The sequence below is a fragment of the Chinchilla lanigera genome, unplaced genomic scaffold (assembly GCF_000276665.1).
Source record: "Chinchilla lanigera isolate Chin_1 unplaced genomic scaffold, ChiLan1.0 scaffold00002, whole genome shotgun sequence".
NCBI lineage: Eukaryota > Metazoa > Chordata > Mammalia > Rodentia > Chinchillidae > Chinchilla > Chinchilla lanigera.
In genome coordinates, this window is record NW_004955403.1 from 327234 (window position 1) to 350229 (window position 22996).

Genomic DNA, 22996 nt, shown 5'->3' on the forward strand with positions numbered 1-22996 from the left:
TTTTTGGTCTTTTCTGAGACAGGGTCTCGCTATGCAGTTCAGGCTGGCCTTGAGCTTACTTTGTAGCCCAGGCTGGTCTCAAACTGGCAACAACCCTTCTGCCTCAGCCTCCCAAGTGCTGGGATTACAGGTGTGTGCCACCACACCCAGCTTTTTTTTGTCTTTTTGAGACAGGGTCTTGCTATGCAGTTCAGGCTGGCTTTGAGCTCACCTTGTAGCCCAGGCTGGTCTCAAACTCACAAGGATCCTCCTGCCTCAGCCTCCTGAGTGCTGGGATTACAGGCATGCGCCACCATGTCTGGCTCAAGTACTCTATTAGGTACTGAGAGTATCCCCTCTTTATTGCTACTCGTGAGTGTATTTACCAGGATACTGCAATACTGAGGTTGGTTGAGACATAGGCTGGGTATAATGGCACACACCTGTAATCCCAGCACTCAGAAGGCTAAGGCAGGAGGACTGCTTTGAGTTCAAGGCCAGCCTGAACTGCACCATGAAACCCTGTCTCAAAAAAACAAAAAAAAAAAACCTGCAAAATAAAAAAAGACTTGTCTTTTACTGACAGGTGGGACAGTGCTAAAAGAATAGTAGTACGTTGCCTTGAAGTGCTGTATCACTCGTTTAACCTGGACTTGAGAAGAAGGGAGGACCTGGTGATTTCTCAGGCGCCCACAGCAATAAATGCCTTCTCAAGCCTAATTCAGGCGTCCCCTGGCTCTTGCACTCCCTGACACCAAGTCAAGCTAAAAAAGCAAAACGCTGTGCTCCTCCGTGCCCACTAGGCTCTCCCTGAGCTCCTCCCCACTGCTGGCTCCCCTGCCACTGTCTCTGGCTTCAAAGCAAGCATGTAACACACGGAAGCCTGGAGAGTCTCGCTTTTTAAAAATGAAGTCACCTTTTTTAACTTGCCCTTTTGTAGATTTTTTCCTATAGGTTCAAAATTTTTAATAAATTTGTGCCCTATATTGGCTTATCTAGAAGCTAAAAAAAAGAAAACCCCAATAAATACAGAAGCAGAATCTGCACAGCCAAAGGAGGGAGGGCTTGGGGCACCCCTGTACCTGTGACCTGCTGTTCTGTTCTTCCGGAAAGTCCAGCATGTCCTGCATCTCCAGGGGCGACTCCTCTGCAAGCAAAAGGACAGCGACAGTGAGGTGCGCACGGCAGCACAGGCCCCGTGCCAGGACAGCATGGCACTCCCCGCGAAGGTTCCCAGCCGCTGGACATGATCTCCCTCCGGCCCACAGAAGCCAGTAGGCGGCACAACTCAGCGACTTCCAGAGAGCCAGGCACAAACTGTCTCCACACCAGTGGGAAAACCAGAGCCAGGAAGACGCATAATTTTATATTCTTCAGGTCTCCAAGTGGAGACTTGTGTGAGATATTCATTAATGGAACGATTAGTGCAGGATGAATGACTGATTCAAACACCAACGTGCCCTTCAGGCCTCGGCTCAAGCAGGCACGCGCTGAGGCAGAGCGGTGGTGTGGACATCGCCAAGGGCTCGTCCTCGCTGACCCAAAATGAACCGCACACACAGACAAAGAGCCCGGTGAGAGCATAACACGCACAGACAACAGTAATGCCACGAGGTGACGGCGCTCCTGGAATTTTAAATTTTCCTCTGAATGCGTCGTCAGTCTCATGAGTGTGTATAATTTTATAATCAGAAGATGTGATTAATCAGAGTTTTGTAGAGCCCCTTTAGCGTTCCTTCCGCGTGAGGGACAGGGACAGGGACAGGGGCAGGGACGGGGCAGGGACGGGGCAGGGACGGGGCAGGGACAGGAACTGCTCACACTCAGCCAAGCAGCTCTGACCAGCAGAAGAGAGAGAGAGTGATTAATCACAGAAGTTCTGAAAAATTTTCCAAATGTAACAGCACAGGTCCAAGGGAGAGGAAGGCACCGTGAGAGGAGAGACTTTTCACCACCAGCTCTGCACTTATCCCAGATGTGCCTGCCCGGGGCAGCAGGGGCTGTGGCTTGGTGACTTTTCTGCCTTTCTGGAGAAGGACGACTACAAGTCACTCTCAGCCTGCTGGGGGGACCTAGCGGAAGGTCGCGGGAAGGGCGAGAGGGCGGCAGAGTGTGGCAGCAGAGTATCTCGAGAACCCAAGCATTACCCTTTGAAAACTCTTCTGGATTTTGTCCGAGACTCATTCTCCTCTCTGAATTAAAAAGAGAAAAACCCAGCACGTGAGAACAGCGAAGCCCTGCCGGCTGAGTCCCGCCCCCGCTGCCGCGCGTCCCCACCTCCGTGCAGTTCCTCGTACTCCCTGATCTTCGTCAGCAGGCTCTTGTTGACCTGGTCACAGATCATTTTCAGGGTGTCCAAGTTGTCCTTCCCGAGGATGGCCCTCTTCTCCATCTCAATGAAGATATCCAGCAAGCTCTGGGGAGGGGAAGCAGCGGGAAACCCGGACTGGGCCACATTCGCTCTTAGAGGAGATGCTTTTACTTCCTTTCCCCAAGCCAAGGCCCACTGCACTTCTAAGAGACCCCTGCCCATCGCCTTCCTGGGGCAGAGGGGAGAGGTGGGAGGCGGCCAGGTGCCTCCTGGCCCCCAAACAAGTAAGAGGTAGAGAAGCCACGTCAGGTGTCACTGGGCAGGTCCCCACATCGTAGACAGCTAAGGTGGTGGAAACACTGTGGCAGTCAGACACGCTGGGCCCTCGAGGGCAAGGCAGAAGACAACTGCGGCTGGAGGCGCATTCGCTGAATGCCAGGCTTCAAGAAAAAGAGGAACTGCTCAACTGTGTGCCTCCCCTGGGGTGAACAGCAGTGACTGATACTCTAAGTAGGCGTCCGTCACCTTGGGGAGGGGCCCAAACCTCCTTAGCCCACCCTTCCAGAAACGTCCTTGTCTGCCCATGTGCGCTTGCTACGTGACCTATTTCCCCATTGATCCCATTTTAATCAACATTACCAAGTGACTATACTTGTTATATTCTTATTGGTTGACCATAGTTTTATCCCACTTCACACCCACGCTCTGACTTGCCATTGGTTCAATATTACCTAAGCGACTCTTGTGATCTTAGTGATTGGTTATAGTTGTGTCCCACCTTAACCCACCTCACCTCGTGGCTTCGCTCAATAAAACACCCTTGAGAAGTGGGCCCACTTTCTGGGCCCCTCTGTTCCTCTTAGAAGCTTTCTTTCTCTCAATAAATTCTTCCTGCTCTTAACCTCCATTGTTCCTGCAATTCATTCCTTGATTTTAGAGAACACGAACTCGGCGTCCCGGACTCCTCACAGGTTGGAAGCTTCATGCCCCTGTATCCCGGGCCCAGCACTGACTGTCTATGGACACTTCATTCATGAACCAGCCCACGTGTGTGGCTGAGTCACCATGCAGACGTCCTGGGACTGCCCTGCACCCCAACACAGTCTGACCCCCATCCACCTCCAGACCTCAATTCACTCACACACCAGACACATTGGACACACCCCCACACAGAAACACGGACAAAGACACACACAGGTGCAGATACATGTTGGGCACCGTAAATTATAAACTGACATGGAATCGGCCTCCTTGCCTGCCTAGTAGCCTTGTTCTGGAGTGCAGAAACCCACTTCCTCTCCATCAGTGAGGTTCACAGCGCGGGATGAAGTCTGCTGAGGAAAAGACAGGGAAACTACCCAAGTGCAAGGATGAGTCTTAACTCGCTTCCTCTGTGACGTTAAACTCCCCATCCAACCACTGCTCCTACGCTGTGCCAGGGAAAGGACCACCCTCCCCCGGCACGGGGTACGTCAGTGGCGGCTAGCTGGGATCCCAGGGGTTTGTTCCCAAAGACCACTGGTCACCCCAGCACCCTACTTTCTCAGAATTCTTGTCTCCTTTTCTTTTTCTTTCCCGCTGTGCACCGTAACTCTGGGTAGGAGACTAGGGACTCACTGCAGGGTCCCTGATAACTGGCACCCTGGAAAGGGTCTCTGGCAGATTTGCACACCACATGCAGTGTATACCATACATATGCAGAAGACGCATAAGGACAACACATAACACAGAGAGAGGCCACATAACACGATGCAGAAAAACACACAAAGACGTACACCACACGCATGCGGAGCTGTCTCCAGCACGTGGGTGAGGAAGCGCCCCAGGCCACCACCCTTTCTGCCCGACTCCCACACAGCTGAGCTGCCGTCACCTGCTCCTGCGTCCCTCACCCCACCTTTCAAGAGCACCTGGCCCACAGCGCGGCCCCTCTCCGGCCTCAGGAATCCCGGGCCGGCCAGCCTTCAGAACGAAATCTGGAGGGATGTGGGGTCTTACCATGTTGTCGTCCAGCTTAGACTTGGAGATCTCGTTGTTCAACAGAAATTTAAAATGCCTCAACTCAGGTCTGGTTACGTCATCTGCAACCCGAAGGAGCAGAACCCTGTGTGAAGACAGAGACGCTCTGCAGTGCCGCTGCCTCCCGCCCTCCGCCTGCCTGAGCACAGCGGCGCTGACCCGGGCCTCCCTCCTTGGCAGAGCCAGTCACAGAACAGACGTAGGCACGGAGCTCCTGGGAAGAGGCCGGCAGGTGACACCGGAGTCCACAGCCTTGTGCCCAAGTGGCCCACCCTGAGCAGTTTAAATCCCACCCCACCTTTCAGGTAATTTCACTGAAGTGAATCTGACTTTTCCTCTTTCATTGTAAAATCAAGATCTACGGTAACAGAAGAAAGATTTGGCTTTTGGAAATTACGTTCTCCACAGTGCAAGCTAGGTCAGGCCAGACAGTGGTTTAGGGACCCAGACAGTAAACACCAGTGCTGCAGCCTCAGAGTCCAGCACCAAAGCCCGATGCCCCTTGCATGCCAGCCGCCCTCCCGGTCCTCTGCCCATGCAGCGTCACCTGAGTGTCCCCGGGGCACCCCTCACGGTGCCTTCTCATATTCTCCCTGCACGGACAGTTCACACTTCCTAACCCTCTGTGCACGGAGCTGCCCAGGCTCCTGCTAGCCGGCCCAGGCCTGTCCTGCCTTCGTGAGCCCTGAGGTGGGTGTTGGAGTGCAGGGGACCCAGTGCCAGAGGACCCTGGTGCCACACTCTGTCCTACCATCTCTGCGCTGTGTGACCTTAGACGTGTTATACTTTTCTCCTCATCTGGTGATGAGAGATAACTTCATAGCTGTATCACAGGAGGTGGGTGTCAAGCACACCTTGGAGAAGTTTCTGTGAAGTCAGCTACTTCGCGGTAGAGACACATTCTGAGGATGTGTTGTTCGGCCATTTCTTCTTTTTGCAAGCATAACATGTCCTGACATAAACCGAGACTGCTCCGATGTCACCAGGCAGTACAGTCTATGGGGCCACTCCCTAAATGCCTGGCGCATGACGAATAACCTGACTGCACCTGGGCCAGTCTCGGTGACACACTGAGTGTTCAACAAGCGATAGGCCTTACTACTTCCTGACCTATGCCTGGCACATGCGGGCTCCTGGAATACGCTTGCTGAAGGGCGAACAAAGTACTAGTTTATAAGTCAGCAAACCTTTCAATACTATGGCATGAAGGAAAATAACTTTGATACAAAAACATGTTTACTTTGAAACCGAATATAAAAATTAAAATTCTGAGCAGGCATAGTGGCACACACCTGTAATCTCAGCACTCAGGAGGCTGAGGCAGAAAATCTCCATGAGTTCAAGGCTAGCCTGGGTTACATAGTGAGTTCAAGGCCAGCCTAAGCTATAAAGCGAGACCCTGTCTGAAAAAAAAAATTCTGGGGGCTGGGGATTTAGCTCAGTGGCACAGCACCTGCCTGGCAAGCGCAAGGTCGCGAGTTTGATTCCTGGTTCTGGGAAAAAACAAAAAAAACAAAACAAAACAAAATTCTGAAAATAAAAATAGAAACAGAAGGTACTCAGTATAATCATCTGTCTCCTCAAAAAGTGTCTATCCTAGAATATTTCTCTAAAGCTCTCTCAATCTGGCACAAGATTAAATCCAACCAAATGTTCTATGACTATTAACTTTATTCTTTAAAGCACTCTACTTTCTTTATTACTGAAATCTACAGGCTTTCTTGCCCAGTAATAAACTTGGATTGTCTATAAGATACTTATATTATAGGCAGCAATTATAATTTTTTCTTCTTTTTTTTGGTCTTTTTGAGACAGGGTCTCACTATGCAGATCAGGGTGGCCTTGAACTCACTTTGTAGCCCAGGCTGGTCTCGAACTTGCAACGAGCCTCCTGCCTCAGCCTCCCGAGTGCTGGGATTACAGGGGTGCACCACCACACCTGACTAGCAATTTTAATTTGAAAGTAAAACACCTAGTGTTTGCTTATCCTGGTAAGTGGACACACTCGCATATTTCTTGTCACCTGGCTAATGTTCAGCAACAGTGAACAAGCAGTAGATGGTGACAGTGCCGAGCCTTTGTAAGATTTTTATTTTTATTAGTTCTGTTTGCCATGTATGATGACTGCCTTCCCCGTGGAGAGCCAGGGCGTGGGCACAGCGTAATTCCCGTCCCTCCTTCCCGTCCCTCCTTCTCTCTCTTGGTCCACTTAACCGGCTGCAAAAGGTTCGTGCCCCTGCTTCCTGCCGTCTGTCTTTTATTTTGCCTTTAATGTATTTATACTTTGGGTTTCTCACATAAGAGAAACCACACAATACTGGAGTTTGTGCGACTGACTTATCACTCAGCACGGTCTCCAGGTGCATCCATTTTCCTACAGAGGACTCCAGCATGTCCTGAGGCGGAGCAGAGCCCCTTTACCCACTCACCGGATGAGCATTTTTGGTGTCAGTACCACGCCTCCTTTACCCACTCACCGGATGAGCACGCAGGCCACTTCCAAGGCTCAGCTTTGATGAGCTGGGCTGCTACAAGCGTGGGTGTGCCTGACTCGCTGTAACGTGATACCTCCGAGAGGACCAGCTGGGCCGAAAGGGGTGTCCAGCGGTAGTCTCTCGATTTCCATGCTGATTTCCACAGTGCTTGCACGAGTTTTCGTTCCCACTGACAGTGCGGAAGGGACTCTTCCACCCCACAGCTCATCTGGGCTGACCCTTTTGTGTCCAAGCCAAGTGGTGAGTGTAGCAGACAGACCTGCCCTGCCCTGCTCTGCCCCGGAAGGTGTGCTGATGCCGGCACAGTGGTCTGCTCAGCCAGGCTCGCACGCAGAGTGAAGTCTGCACAGCGCCAAGATGGCGGCGTAAGACGAGAGCCCCCGTCCCCAGGCTGCCCTGTTTCTGGGGCTATTTCCCTCAGAATGAATTGGTGTCTCTTTTTTTTTTGGTACCAGGAATCAAACTTAGGACCTTGTGCTTGTCAGGCAGGCCCCGTGCCGCTGAGCTATACACCGGGCATGAGTTGGTGTTTTAATGAGTAAGCTCCCATGAAGACTTCACACTTCCAGGAAACCAAAGCCCAGCGCTCTCCAGAATCTGCGTACTGGGGTCCCCCCTCCCAGACCTGCAGTTGTGACGCATTTGGAAAAAGAGTCTTTGCAGATAAAATTTCATCATGTCACACTGGTTTAGGGTGGGCCCCAGGGGAAGAGGGAAATTCAGTCAGACGCAGAAAGGAGGCTGAGGCTGGAGGGATGGGCCCGGGAGCACCAAGGACCGCAGCCCAGAGCCAGCGTGGGCACAACCTCCCTCCGAGCCTCCCCAGGGTCCCGCTGGCACCTGGATCTCTGAATCTGAGCCCCAGAACTGTGGGAGAATAAACTTCCCCACTGCTGAAGCCGCCCAGTGTGGCACTCTGCTACAGCAGCTCGAGGGAACCAGCGCCCCAGAATACTTGTCACGGAAGTCCGCTCATGGCCGGCCATGCCAGAGCCTCGGCCCCACTGGGGCCGCACCACAGGTGGGCATCGGAGAACAGTGGCTGCCCCCGTGGTGAGGCCCCTCGTGGCACTTGCCACGGTGACCATGACATGGCCAGGGCTGCGGGTGAGGGAGAGAGCTCCTGAAAGATAACCCTAAAAATTACTTGAAGGAGTCCGAAGGATGGACATTAAGGAGAGAAGGTGACAGGCTTGTCACGGACCACGAACCTGTCACTGCCCGTGGCCTCTTATCACAGCCCACGGTGCCACAGTGCTGGGGCGGTGGGGGCGCTGAGCTGCTGGCCCGGGGGGCCTGGGAGGCAGCCTGTGGCCGTGCGGGAGCGGAACAGGCCCTGCGCGCCCCCTGCACAGCAGCAGCGGAGCTGGGGCTCTGAGCGCAGACTGAGACCTCCACGGCCTCCCCCGCGCCAGGCCTGCGGGTGGGAGGCGGAGACCCCACACAGGGGCGGGCAGGGTGCGCCCCGGAAGAGAGGGCGGAGGGCGGGGCAGCAAACGAGAGCACTTAGGAAAACCGCTCCAATCTCAGCGTACCAGTGAGCCAGGTTTCAGTTGGAAAAATAAATTTTACCTTAGGGCTCTATCGTTTTTTCTCTGCATTGCACAGAAGGCCCCATGACTCAGCCCTGGCGGGCACCACACACAGCCCCAGTCACCAGGCCCCGGGCCGCGCCCCTCGGCCCTGCGGCTCTGGCCCAAGAGGAGCCGCTACTCACCTGTATGCCGAGATCTGGGCCTTGCCGGGGCTCTGGAGCACCCACTCCATCTCCGCCCTGCTGGTGTTCAGGTAGGCGCCCAGCAGGTCCAGCCTGTTGATTCGGAAAAGCAGCTCCTTCAGGAAGGACAGGTTGTCTTCCTCCAGCACCCGCTTCTCCTGAAGTCTCTGGAACAACATGCAGGCGTCCAAGATGGGCTCCTGCTTCCGCTGTGGGATGTGGTCCTGGCTCAGGAACTTGAGGGAGGCCAGCTCCTCACTGTCCAGCTGTTCCCCGATATTGTAAAGGAGCGTGCTGAAATCCATGCCTCTCAGAGGCAGCAGGGCAGCGTTGAGACCTAGGCCAAAATGCAATGCTGTGTTCAGGTGAGGAGGAAAAGTGCCGCCCACTGGCTTGTCCTTCATCAAATGGGGCTGTGTCTACCACACGCTGTGGGTCAGGAAGAACTCAGGGAGGCAGACGTGCAAAGGCCACCGCCAGAGTCGGCACCAGGGACAGACAGCAGGCAGCCCTGACTCAGCCTGGGTCAGGACTTCCTGGAGGGAAGGCACCTGGGGCAGACAGGACAATGCTCAAAGGAAAAATTTTTCAAAAGATGGAAGTGAGGCCGGGTGCGGTGGCGCATGCCTGTAATCTAGCACTCAGGAGGCTGAGGCAGGAGGATCACTGCAAGTTTGAGGCCAGCCTGAAATGCATAGTGAGATCCTGGCTCAAAAAAATGAAACAATTAAAAAGGTGAGGTGAGAACTTCACGGACAACTCAGACAGGCACCAAGCATTCAGAGCAGTAAGCACCAAAGTCTGGGTTGGACGGGGGGACTAGATGAAGATGTAGCCAGGAACCAATCACCAGGGCCTCACACTTGGGGGCAGGGCCTAGGCTTCATCCAGAGGCGATGGGGAACAACGAGAAGCTGTAAAGCGAGAGCAGTACCAGAGATTCAGGATCAACCTCAAAGGGGGGTGAAGGCTTGGAGAGCTGGCGGCAGGGGGACCCCCAGGACTGCAGGGAGTGGCGTGCGGTGCTGGCGGGCAGGCATGGCGGGTCTGACTGGAACCAGGGTGGTGGGAGGCCCGGGCCACGCCTGCCATGAAGGTCTCAGGACCTGTGCTGGGAGCTAGTGTGGAAGGCCAGGTGGGAAATGAACCGGCCACACGGTCTCCAAGTCAGGCTACTCTCCCCTGCGCCCCTGTTCAACCAGGAGAGGGTCGTGCCCCAGGAACCCCTTCAAGAGCAGCCTGGATCCTGAGCCCTTAGGCTTGGCAGCCTCAGCAGGCTCCTCTTCCGCCCGCCTGCACACCCGCTGTGCCCACAGTGGACGGAGCCGAGTTTGCACTGCAGCCTGGTGGACAGGAGCCCGACTCTGCACAGGTCAGCACGCTGTGACACCGGCCGTCCTGCCTTGGGCAGCTCGTGTCCACAAAGCACCTGCTCCTGCTCCGTGAAGCGTGTCAGAACACCCATCTCTACAGGTGCTGCGGATCTGCACAGTACCTGCCGTAGTGAATTCGGGGTGATGCCCAGCAGCTGGTGTGTGCCTGACGAAGCCAGGCTGTGCAACCCGGGCTCTCCTCTCCCGCTCCCACCACCCAGGGCCCTGGTGGCACTCGGGCTCGGCCCCCTCCAGAGGGGACCCAGGGCAGCGCCTGTGGGAGAACCTTGAACCAGAAAACCTCCACGTTCCTGCCAGCTCCATCCTTTCTGTGCTGACCCAGGCCTGCCTCCTTGCTCAGACACACTTTCCGAAGGGAGAACACTGGTTGGCACCTTGCTCAACCCTAAGTAACCTTAGCCCTGGGCCTGTTCCTTCCCTGCATCGCGGTGCATCGGTGCCTCAGTCTTCAAGCTGCCTGCATTCTCAGAGATTCATGGACCAAAACACCCACCCTGACCCTACTGCTCACAGGCTCACAGACTGACCGTGTAATCCCAGACCCATGTGTTTTCTACATCTGGTAGTTAAAAAAAAAAACTTTTCATTTTCACCTCAGAATAAGTGTAGCCCAGTGTGGTAGTACACACCTGTAATCCCAGCACTTGGGAGGCTGAGGCAGGAGGATGATCATGAGTTCAAGGCCAGCCTGGACTACACAGTGAGTTCACAGCTAGCCTGAACCGCACACTGAGACCCTGTCTCAGACAAATAAACAAACAAATAACCCAAAAAGAATAAGTGTTAATATTTTTAAGTGGGCCCAAACACTTTGAAAACTTTATTTTTCCCTTTCAAAAATACCTTCTCTCCTTCTTAGTTACAGTACCAGTTATTTTTGTGGGACAATTGAAAATATAGTAAACGGGAAAATGGACACAGTTAATCATTATCACACACAGAGCTCCCAGCCCTGACTGACACCCGAGCTGGCATCGGGCTGCATACATAGATGTGCATACCCACGGTTGGGATTTTCCACTTCATGTCGATAGTGAGCATTTACCCCCCATTAAACACTGATCTGTGGCACGTCTTAACGTTTCTTGATTTATACACGCAAATATACCAAGGGTTATTGAAAGCAATCTTCTAGGATTTTACTGTTAAAAATAAATGGTAGTAAGAGACTACCTCGTATATCTTACACATATCCCCAATTATTTTCTTAAAGTAAATTGTTAGAATTGAGATCTGAGGCAAAACCTTCTCTTTTTTTCTCTCTAAGTTTACATCATTGTTTAGACAATGTCTTGAATGCTACACATCATGCTAGGTGTACAAAGTCTGCAGGACCTAGACCTTCCACGGCAAAAGCAATGGATTACTCTGAAAATTTGCATTTTAAATACACAGTACATGTTCAAAGTGCAACAGATGAGAACTGCACAAGAAGGAACAGCTAGTCAGCTTGTGCCTGGAGTGCGCTGTGCACCTGGGAGCCTCAGAGCGCAGGGTCGTGCATGACCATGAGCAACCAGCAACAGCTGGTGAGGAGCAGCCATACGTGCAGTGCACACACCTGCGAGGAGGAGAAGCTGCTCCACCTTCTCCAACACAGCGGACGAGCATCCAAGACCACACAAAAGGGTGAGAATTCGAGCCCACCCAGGCACACCACTCGCTGTTGTCTACGGCCATACCACCCTGAACACGTCCAATCTCGTCTGATCTCGGAAGCTAAGCAGGGTTGGGCCTGGTTAGTACTTGGATGGGAGAACACCTAGGAATACCAGGTGCTGTAGGCTTGAGCCAGGCGTGGTGGTGCACGTCTGTAATCCTAGCACTCGGGAGGCTGAGGCAGAAGGATCATTACGAGTTTGAGGCCAGCCTGGGCTACAAAGTGAGCTCAAGGTCAGCCTGAACTGCATAGCAAGACCTTGTCTCAAAAAAAAAAAAAAAAAAAAAAAAAGGGTGAGAAAACTAGTTACCACGTAACAAACAATCATACCACCTACCTCAAAAACAAATTTATTCAAAACAATATGACAAACTACCAGAGGCTACAGATACATATGACATGCGGAACATAAAAGAAGTGCTGCTAACAGACCCACCCAAGTCCTGACGTCGTCCCAGGCATGGAGGACACGGCACCCAGGGTAAAGGAGCAGGATGAGCTTGCTTCCCTGCCCCACTGCAGTCCCACCGGGCAGAGGAAAGTGCTGGCTGGGACACGGCAGGAAGTGGGCTCAGAGGAGGCCCAGGGCGGGCACAGGCGCCCCCGCCAGGAGAGAGGTGCAGGGCAGGAGAGCCACCACCCTTTGGGTTCTCCTTAGGTCCTACGTCCTTAAGAGCTGAAGAGCCCTGAAAACTTCTCTTCCAAAAAATACCACAAACTTTCACACATCCCTCAAAAACCAACACCCCCAGGAGCCTGCACAGAAGGGAGAGCGAGGGGAGGGTGAGCAGTGCTGTCGGCAGACCCTACACAGCACACGGACCCCCGGAGAGCACGGACGTCCCTCACAGATGCACACGCACTCACCACAGATGGACCACAAAGAAAACTGCACGGATTACCCAAAAGCAGAAATGACACAGCCCACATTCTGCACCGGCAATGGCACTAGACATCAACTACAGAGAATGCCCAGCACTGAAACAAGAACCCTGCAAAACAAGCTCACCACCCAAGAAGGCTCCGTAACACAGGTATCGGACAAGCTTTATGTATACAAGCTTTGTGTGCACGTGCGTGCATCTGTGTGTATGTGTGTGTGTGTGTGTGTGTGTGTATGAGAGAGAGAGAGAGAGGGAGAGAGACAGGGTCTCACTTGCTCTCCAGTTTTCCAGTTCAGGCTGGCCTTGAACGGACTTTCTAGCCCAGGAGGGCCTCAAACTCACAGCGATCCTCCTGCCTCAGCCTCCCAAGTGCTGGGATTATAGGCATGCACCACCACATCCATCTGGCAAACTTTTTCAAACAAACTGAAATGGATCCTAATGGAGTATCTACATCAGAAGACTACAGATGGAACAAAGGTCTGAACCCTCAAGAGGCACCAAGAAAGAACACAGGATAGTTTTTCAAGTGCTCTAGCAGTGGTGAAAAACTTCTGTAAGTCCAACAGAAAATCTGAAAACCATTAGAGAAAATATTGACAAATGTCCTTACGCCCCAAGTAAGATTTTCTGCAAAAATACCCCAATTGTAAAAATAAAACCAGCAATGTATATGATTTTTAAAGGATGAGGGATTACTTTTCTTAAAATAAGGTTCACGGAAGTCCATAAAAAAAGTAGAGAAAAAAAAAAAAACGGCAACCCCAGGATCAGATCGAACGTGCTGTCCAAGAGTCGGGGTGCGGGGGGGTGGAAACTGACCCCACGACCAGGCAAGAGCCTGCGTGAATTTGAAAGCTGAAAACCAGACGGAACAACAGTGCTGGGACCTCTCCATCCTGTGATCCCATCGTAGGGAACCAGGCTACTGTCCTATGAGACTAGGGATGACAACCGAAGGCTTCAGTCTGCAGCGAATACCTTGCAGGCTTCAAGGAAGATAAAGGGACAAAGTGACCCCAGTGTGGTACTTGAATTATGGGCCTCACAGTTCTTAGGTCCCACATTACGACTCCACTTTTGCAAATACCAGCAAAGATGATTCCAACTTAACCCATTCAACCTGTGGCGAGACTCTGACCTTCCAAGTGATTTCAGTGTGCATGAGTTTTGGGCAACATGCCGAGATCATCCACATGCTATGGCAGACAGTTCACTGCATGCTCCAGCGAAAGGAGGGCACTCTAGGGCCCTGCCAGAGCTGGAGACGTCATCACCTGAAGATGAAGCCAGACCAGGGCACTTGACACAGCAAAAGAAATGGAGGTTACAGGGGCTGGGGATTTAGCTCAGCGGCACAGCGCCTGCCTGGCAATCGCAAGGTTTTGAGTTGGATTCCTGATACTGGAAAAAAAAAAATTAAAAAAAAAAAAAAAAAGAAATGGAGGTTACAGAAGTGGAGCCAGCAAGGCACTTGGACTCAGCACTCAGGACAGGCTCACGGCGCTGAAAGCAGGAACAACCCTCGGTGCTCCAAGTGAAGTTTTTGACTCTGAAGAGGCTGAAGTGTTCCAGAGGAAACGTGATGAGACCACAAGATTGCTCAGGGAGCTCCAGGAAGCGCAGAATGAGCGGCCGAGCACCAGACCCGCCCCCAACGTGATCTGTCTCCTGCGTCCGTCATACAGAGAAATGCACCTTGCTGAACAAGTGGCCAATAATCTTAAAGAACTTGCACAGCAAGTCACTCCCGGTGATACTGTCAGCACGTATGGAATACGGAAAGTAATGGGGATTTCCACTCCTTCCCCCGCCGTGGAAACTACTTCATAGACTTAACAGAAGATCTGGAGGAGCCTAAGGGGACTGGCCTTGCCGAGTGTGGGTCTGATGGGAGCTGGGGATAATTGGTATTTGATTATATAGTATATACATATTTTTTTCATTCTGAACTTGGAAATGCTTTTCAAAAGATATTAACTATTTGTAAACTGTGTTTTTAATTAAACTTTGGAACAAACAACTTTAATGTTCCAGAGACTGGACTTCTATTAGGTAATAAAATTGAACCTGGGACTCTTAAAAAAAATAAATAAATAAAATAAACAGAAGGGGCCACAGGCAGACAACTCAGAGAAAAGTACCTGTGGCTTGATGTTTTCAGACTAATCATTTTTAAACATCTGAAAAAGATGCTCAATTTCATTTACAAGAAGAAAAAAATCAAATTGGCATTGTAATGAAGGACCATTTTCAACTACCAAATTGGCAAAGTACAAAAATTAAAATACAATATTGTGAGACATGGACATAAGGACAGGTAGGTAGGTACTTTGGTGCTCTCTCTCTGTCTCTCTCTCTGTCTTTCTCTCTGTCTCTCTCTGTCTCTCTGTCTCTCTGTCTCTCTCCCCCTCTCCCCTCCCCTCCCCTCAATGTAAAATGCACTTGGATCCCACAATCCAATTTCCAGTTTTTCTTACACTCACTGGAAAGAAAGTATAATGAGAATATGTGAAAGGTACCCATGGCACAAGCTTGACATAGAAGAGCAGAAACACCCGTTTATCACTACAACGGGAGGTACCGGCTCTTGTGGTCTGTGACGGAACCCTATCAGCCACTAGAAAGGGTGGGAGGTCCACGGGGCTGCGGGACCCACACAATGAGCTGACTGGCGGTCACCGCGCTGTGTGCCTCCACACTGACCCGAAGCCGCCTCCCTGGGGCCCCGACAGCCCAAGTGCGGGCCTGGCTGGGCTGGAGGAAGCCGGGGGTGGAAGGGAGCTGCTCCACCCTCTCAGCCTTCGCACACATCTGTCCAGTTGCCGTTGTTACCATGTGACTGTATTACTCATTCTAAATGAGTATACAGCTAAATTAAAATCACTAAGATTCATTCTCATTCACACACAGGACAAGGATCTAAACTAGATCCAGGCCTATTTAACTGCATTAGGTCAGCCATTCCTAAAACTTTAAATTGGCTTTAGCCTCTTGTTAAAGTCTTGTTTCACAAAATAAAATCCACTAAAGAATCAAATGAAAGCCAAACCTCCTTCACTCCCTCCATGATTAAGTTTTCTGGTGATAACAATTATTGTATTCATTTTGGAAAATTCAGGAATGACACAAAGGAAAGCAAATTTACCTGTAATTCTATCATCCAAAGATAAATGCCCAGTAATATTTCAATCTTTCCTACCAAATATTTTATGTGTATATATTTTCTCTTGTATTTGAACACTTATTTCTGTGGTGTAAGAGGATTTTCCCACTAATAAAATGTAAGTACACCTCGATGTCTTCAGTGTCTCTCCCGCAGCATGGGTTCTAACACCCAGAAAGCACTCATCATATGGAAGAGCCTTAATTTACATAAACAGTCCCTTATCACATTTAGGGTGATTCTAAAATGCAAATCTCCAAGTATAGCTCTGATTATTTTCTTAGAATAATTTCCTAGAAGTAATATTACTGGGTCAGAAAGGAGCAACGCCTTTTGAAGCTCCGTGACTGATGAGCTGCATTTCCCAGCGTGCACACCAGTTCTATCCCAGGCCAGGCAGCGCCCCGCAGCTGGGTGCCACTTGCGCAGTGCCTGAGGTGCTCCCGCAGCGACCTCCCATGAGATCACGCGCACCCTCAGAAGGGAAAGTATCTAGCCCTGGCTTTCTAGGCCATCACAAGTGTGACAGTCGTCTTTTGGTTTTCATTTTTTGTTTAGGTCATACATCTCTCAAGTCAGCACTCAGGAAGCCATCACTTGCACCACTAAACACAGGCACACTCAAGGCCACCTGGCTGGCAGGGACAGCGCCACGTTCTCATGTGATGGGACCTGGATTCAGTCATGAGCTCCTGGGGTACAAGCTTTGGTGGTGCACACCTGAATCCTAGATATTCAGGAGGCTGAGGTAGGAGGGTCACAACCTTGAGGTCAGTCTGGGTAACTTAGACCCTCTCTCGAAATACTTTTTTTAAAGGACTGGAAGTGTAGCTCAGGGGTAGTGTGCTTGCCTACTGTGCATGAGACCCTAGGCTTAATTCCCCAATACCCAAAAATAATAAATTTTTGAAATAACATCTGTTGTTACATTTCACTGCTCCTAAAAATAGTAAAAGTAACATCTGTTCTATAGAGAAAGAAAAAATAAAAATCACTCCTAAATCTTGTTATTTAGAAGTAATTCTCTAGCCAGCCATGGCAAGGCACTACTGTAATGCCAGCACTCAGGAGGCTGAGGCAGGAGGATTGTTGTGAGTTTGAGGCCAGCCTGGGATACATAGTGAGTTTAAGACCGACCTGAACTGTATAGTGAGACCCTGTCTCAAAAGAAGAAGTAATTCTCCTGTCACATTTGTTGTTTTACCCCCAAATTTATTCACATCCACATAGATAAGTATAAGTATAAAACAAAGAATTAAATATTTGCTACATGATGCATATATGTTATATGACATCTAGGTAAATATATTTGCATTACATGTGTAAGTACATTTGATATTTTATATATTTATGCCCCAAGTATTTAGGTACAAACTAAAGTTGATATTATGATGTAGAAATGCTTACACCTAGTTAACCATACAAACGTAATTTTTTTCTTCTCTCAAATTGCTATCACCATCCTCATTTTTCTGTTATGCTAACCCACAACTTAGAAGTCAGTGTGGAAGTCAGGGTCTCACAGCAGCTGCAGAGAGGGTTTGATTCTGTGCTAATGACAGCTGCAGCAAGGTGAGAAAATCTGATGAAGAAAGAATAACATATTTTTACTGATTAAAATTACAGAAAAAGAAAGAAAGAAAGAAAGAAAGAAAGAAAGAAAGAAAGAAAGAAAGAAAGAAAAAATAAAACTCATCACAAAACCAGGAGAACCAAACGATACAGCAGGGCAAAGCGCAAGGCAGGTGCTGGAGCCAGTCCCACCCGCGCCTCCGCCCTGATCCCAGCCCTAGCGCCCAGGCCGCAGTCAATTTCCTCACCACACTCACTCCAGGAGTCCACTGGCAGCAGCCTGCTCCTGGGGGCCGGAGCTGGGGCCGGAGCTGGGGCCGCCTCGCGTGAACCCGCAGCCTGGCAGCCTGGCCGGCCCGGGGGCTTCTCTCAGAGCCACCAGGAGGGAGCACCGGGCCCTCCAGCCGCACCACACTGTGCCCCGCAGACCTGGGGCCAGGGGCGCGAAGCCCCCAGCGAGCACACTGCAGGAGCCAGAGCGGCCCCAGGCCCCACTGAGGACAGCAGGGCGTCCCCCCAGGTGCTGCACCCCACAAGCGGATCGCTGCGCTTCTCCTTGAGCTATGCCCTACACTGCTCCGCATCTTCTAACTCTAAAACAAATAACTAGATTGAATTGCTAAGATTGTGTGTGTGTTCGGGTGAGGGTGCATGTGTGGTCGTGTGTGTTGTGCATGTGTGCTGGTGTAAGTGGCGGTGTGTGTGCTGGTGTGCGTGTGCTGGGTATCTGCATGTTTGTGAGCACGTGTCTGTGCGTGCTGGCTGTGTGTATGTGTGAGACGGTGCCTGTGTGGTTGTGTGTTGTGCGTGTGTGGTGTGTGTGCTCACGTACGTGGAGGTATGCGTGTGTGGTGTGCATGTGCTGGGTGTCTGTGCTGGCGTGTGTGGTGGTGGTGTGCACAGGACAGCGGTAGCAGCCATCCTTTGGGATTCACTGTTGCCTCCCTCTCTGACGGGTTGGGAGAGACGGTGGGGCCTGGGGGGTGCCCTGCCTTCGATCTGGGTGGCAGTGGCTTGGGCCTGCAGGAATGGGAGCCCACAGCTCAGCTCCCTGCCTCCCACACACACCTAACCACAGGGCCACCTCAGCCATGTGCTTCCAGGTCACTCCAGACCAGCTCCTGGAGAGTTCTAGAACCAGAGGCGCAGCAGACCTTACCAGAGACAAATCTCGGAGCCCTGACCCCGCCGTCCTCCCTGCTTCCTGAGGAGGAGAAGGAGGAGTCCTCTCTCACCGGAGATGAGCAAAAGCAGCACAAAAAACTGAGTGTGTTACATACTTCCTGCTTTTGAAACTCCTGAGTCACACACAGGAAGAGGAGGGCTCACCTCCGAGCGGCTGGGGGGGCACTGGCTCCTGCTCCAGCCACCAAAGAGAGGCCGGACGGGAGGGAGCGCTCCAAGGGGTGCAGGGGACCCAAGGAGTACAGGGCCGCAAAGGGTCGGGGTACAGGGCAGGGTGCTGGGTCCTGGCTCTGGCTGCATGACTTTGGATGAATCATTTTACCTTGCAGGCTTCATTTCCTTGTTCAAGCGAGAGTTTTAGACTGGAAGCAACCAAGAATGCTTTCTTTTCATAGTCCAGGATTTCAAAGACTCTGAGGCATGAACGGGTGCGGGGACTGATTTTTCCTTCAGTGGCTCCTGACCGAACCCTCGGCTGTCAGACGCTGCAAAGGCTGCCTGCCCTCGTCCCCTAGGCCTGCTCTCGGTCCTCACAGCACAGATCCCAGCCTCTGCACCCACCACACCCGCGTCAAAGCCTCCTCCGCCTTCTGATCAGAGACCAATCCTGTGTCCGAGAGGTAAGCCCTGGGACACAGTTGTGAACACACACACCCACACACACACACTCACCATGTTAACAGTAGGAAAAGGAAACCAAGCACCCCCTGCTCTTTGAAGCTGCCTTTTCTGCTTCCCTGGACAGGATGCCAGCTTTCACAGGCCAAGCCCACCTCAGAGCGGGAAGGGCTGAGTGAAGGGTGAGAAGCCCCCTACCCAGGAAGGCCTGGCAGAGGCAACCTCACAGCTCCAGCCCCTTCCCCAGCGCCCGCTTCCACCTGGTGTGTTGCACCAACATCACAGAGCAGGATGAAATCCAGATCGTGGCTAGGCGCATCTCAGGAAGTGTTTGCTGACTTCCTGCATCCTCCACCCCCCTTGGTCCCTTTGTTCGAGAAAACTTAGTGTCGCAGCCTGTGAGCTTCCTGAGGGCAGTGGTGCAGTTTTCATGGCTGTGTGCACAGGACCTGCCTGTGAGGGGCCACATCAGACCCTGCAAAGTCCGCCTGCCAGCAACCGACGAGGACAGGGGTATGGACTCGGGGTTCCCTGACACAAATTCTCAAACAGCAGAACCCATTAAAAAAAAAAAAAAAAACCAACAGCATAGCCCGCTCAAACGCATTAGTGCCTTGAGAAATGCAAAACTGACCCCTGAAATGACCCCTGAAAGTATAGCCTTCAAAATCAAAGTCAGCGCAAGATACTCACTCTATCCCTGCTGGGTGGGCAAAGACTTTGCAGCTGGATCAGGCGGGCTCAGAATGACCAAGCGCCCACGCACGCCATTGCCAGCAACCCTTCCGGCTCTGCGCAGCCAAGTCCTGTGTCGTCTGTCCTGGGAGAGGGTTTGTCAGAGATGAAATGCTCGTCACGCTGATGTGATTGCTTTACAGTATGGACATTCATGTAATTGTCGCGCTGTACCCCATAATGACACCCAGTGACTATGTGTCCATTGAGAATAAATTTTTAAAAAAACTTGTGATCATGTAGCATGATGCACTGGCTTGAAACTGGGATCTGGCCAGGCAAGCCAAATTTAAAGAGTAGAGTTTTTATAAGTTTTAAAAGTGAGAAGGGCTGAGGATATAGCTCAGCAGCACAAGCACAACTTGGCAAGCGCAAGATCCTGAGTTCGATTCCCAGTACCAAAAAAGAGTGAGAAACATAATGAGCAAAATATAATAAAACTAGAGTTAGTATGTTATAATAATTCCTAACTACTGTGTGCTGGGTACGCAGCAATGCCAGGCACTGCTGAGAGCAGTTTACAAGCGTTCCGTCCACCAGCCTCGGCACACCCAGGAGGAAGCATCAATCCCACTGAATTAAGGGGGACTGAGGCATAGAGAATCACTTCCCAGGGTCACCTGCTAAAGAACAGTGCGCGCACCACATAGCCGGTTACAGACGCAAGTCCGGCTGGGGGTTATCTTTGGGGAGGGTGGACAGAGGGCAGAAGAACAGAAGGACAGAAGACAAAGTGGGGGACGGGGCTGAGGACACCAGCAGAAACCTCACAGAATACTTAGCTCAGCCCTTGCCAAGAGCAAAGCAAGAAAGGCAGCACAGCAGAGAGGTGGCGGTTTCCGGGCTCCCCGGAGTCTGTCCCGGCGGGGAGGAGCGACACCCCAGCTGCAGCTGACCATGTGGCCAGGGCTTGCGGGGTTCGGAGGGAGCCCCAGATGCGAGTCCCCGCTGAGTCCCCACTGCCTCCGGACGCGGGGAGTCTGGTGTGGAGGCCAGCGCCAGGCACTCACCTGTCGCACCCTCCCCGGCGCCCTGCGGCCCTGCACCGCTGCTCTGTCTCCGGGCTGGTGGGGAGAGAGTCTCCGACCAGGCGGCCGGCCCCGAAGCCGCTTTCACTTTCGCTCCAGGCGCCCAGGGCTCGCCTGCCTGTCTTGGGGCCTCACTTCCTGGTTCTCTGCTCTCCACCGAGGGTTTCCTGGGAGCCCTGCAGGGCAGCTAGGGTCACAGGAGGGGGAAGAGGGGAAACACCTTCCTCCAGGAAGGAGGAAGAGCCATGCTTCCTGGACGGGGTCAGGGCTCCCTCACTCCAAGTACGTCCAGGAACTTGGGCCCCATTTCCAGATCCCGGGGCGGAGGAGGTGACAAGTGATTCACTGACACGCAGACAGCAGTGACGCTGGCAGCCCGTTTAGAAGAGCTGGCCCTGGGTGGACCTCGACCGCTGTTCTTCCTGGCAAGGTTTCTTGGAGAGAAATTTTCTGTGTCACAGTCCAAACCTCAGCACGAAAGTCACGGGCCAGGCCCTTCCCCAGGATCATATCCGGGCTCTTCCTCAAGGGCGAAAGCTGGCCTGGTGCTCAGATACGGGGAAACGCCACCCAAAAAGGACCAGCGGGCTTTCCAGCCCTGAGTGGGGCAGCAGCGCCTGAGTCCGCCTCCCTGGCCTTGCCCCAGGAAGCAGGAGCTGCAAGTGCTCAGGACAGAGTGGCAGCAGGCACAGCTCCACGGAGCCTGGCGTGGCCACAAAGCTGAGCAGAGTCTGACGCCAGGGCCTGGACCCTTGCCCTCCCCACCCCACTCAGTCCGTTTCCCGGTGGAATTTTTCAAAGCTTTTCTGCCCTATTGTTTCCTCATCTCGTGCATTTTAGGACCAAGCACCAGCACCAGTGGGGCAGCTGCATGCCTCAGCCTTCGCATAGCGCTTGTCCCTCTGCAGCAGGGTTTGTCCTCCAAGGTCACCAGCAGACACAGGCTCAGACCTCCTGGACTCAAGTTCCACCCAAGACACGGATTCTCCCACTGCGACCTGCTAGGGCCCCTCGCCAACACTTAGGATTTGGGATGAGCCTTCCGAATGGAAGAGCAGAGATTTAAGCTACGACAGAGTGGTCTCTGCACAAAGGCACCAGCCGGTAATGGTACAGACCCCATATCAAGCCGTTGGCGGGTGCTGGACACAGTCACTTAAGCTCATTGGGTGACTCATCTCACTCCTCTCTGTGACTCATCACCCATTCCCAGGGTGGATGCCACCTTTCCTCCACACTGCAAATGAGGACCCTGAGGCTTGGAGAGAGAGGTTGGGAGACTCGGCCCAGCTGGGTCCTCCTGCACAGACAGGTGTGTGTGTCCGAGACCCCGCTTGACCCATCACTGACTCGATGTTGAGGTACAGCCATGACTGCACCTGACGGGTCCCAGCGAACCAGGGAGGGTTAAATATTTGAGTCCCCAAGCTCCAGGTTGAAGACTCCTGCAAGGACACGAGCGTGGGGGATGGGCCAGGCTGAGCACTGAGAACAGAGCCCGGCCTGCAGCCGTGTCAGCGCTCACCGCCATCCCCACCTGGGCTCAGTGTCCGTGAGAAGTCAGCAAGTTCTCAGCCTACGTACAGGTGAGAGAGCCCCAGCCCAGTGTGTTGGCGGTCACTAATGCTCGCCCCACTTCTGTGAGGTCGTCTGTTTTAGATTCCACAGGAGTGAGAGCGTGCAGCACTCTCTTTCATGTGTGAGCTATTTCATAATGATTTCCAGTTCCATCCTTGTCATTGCAAATGACAGAATGTCGTTCTTTTTATAGCTGAATCATATTCTGTTGTATGTATGTACCGTGACTGTTAATCCTGATTTGTCAGCTTCACTGGACTGAGGAACGTCTAGTGCATTAAGAAAGCACACTCCGGAGTGTGTCCGGGAGGGTGACACACGGTCCTTACCCATGCCTCTCCCCCACTCTGTCCTGCGCTGCCGTGAGCTGAGCACCTTTGCCCCGCCGTGCCCTCCACCCCGATCTCTCGCTTGGAGCAGAAATCCTTTGATACAGAGCAGTTTCCAAGTTGTGTGGGTAAGTGAAAAGGGGTGTTGCAGAACAGCACCAACAGAACATGGGGCACACACAGAACAGACCCTGGAGGTTCACAATGGCATCCCCTCTGCACCCCGGGCTTGACTATTGTGGATCCCCACACTGCAGAACTTTCCAGTGATTTCCTAAAGGGGAATGTATCTTATTTGAGGATGGATATGGACTGAAGGACTGATT

At 52.2% G+C, this 22996-nt stretch overlaps 1 protein-coding gene and 1 pseudogene across 4 annotated transcripts in view; one reads left to right on the forward strand and one right to left on the reverse strand.

The window, feature by feature from the left end:
* Positions 1–21358, reverse strand: part of Casp8 (caspase 8, apoptosis-related cysteine peptidase) — a 26510-nt gene extending 5152 nt beyond the window's left edge. Inside the window, exons 1-7 of one of the 4 annotated variants that reach the window (XM_005373210.2) lie at positions 20746–21358; positions 19694–19815; positions 8522–8858; positions 4289–4394; positions 2257–2395; positions 2127–2171; positions 1062–1126 (exon numbers count right to left, since the gene is read on the reverse strand). In XM_005373210.2, the coding sequence (XP_005373267.1) occupies positions 1062–1126; positions 2127–2171; positions 2257–2395; positions 4289–4394; positions 8522–8826 (660 nt within the window). In that variant the 5' untranslated portion in view covers positions 8827–8858; positions 19694–19815; positions 20746–21358. Of the gene's footprint in view, positions 1–1061; positions 1127–2126; positions 2172–2256; positions 2396–4288; positions 4395–8521; positions 8859–9148; positions 9170–18356; positions 18457–19693; positions 19821–20745 lie in introns of those variants that run through there. The other 3 variants (XM_005373209.2, XM_005373212.2, XM_013511750.1) reach the window with 3 other exon arrangements.
* Positions 11418–14292, forward strand: LOC102021831 (annotated as a pseudogene).
* Positions 21359–22996: the final 1638 nt, after the last annotated feature.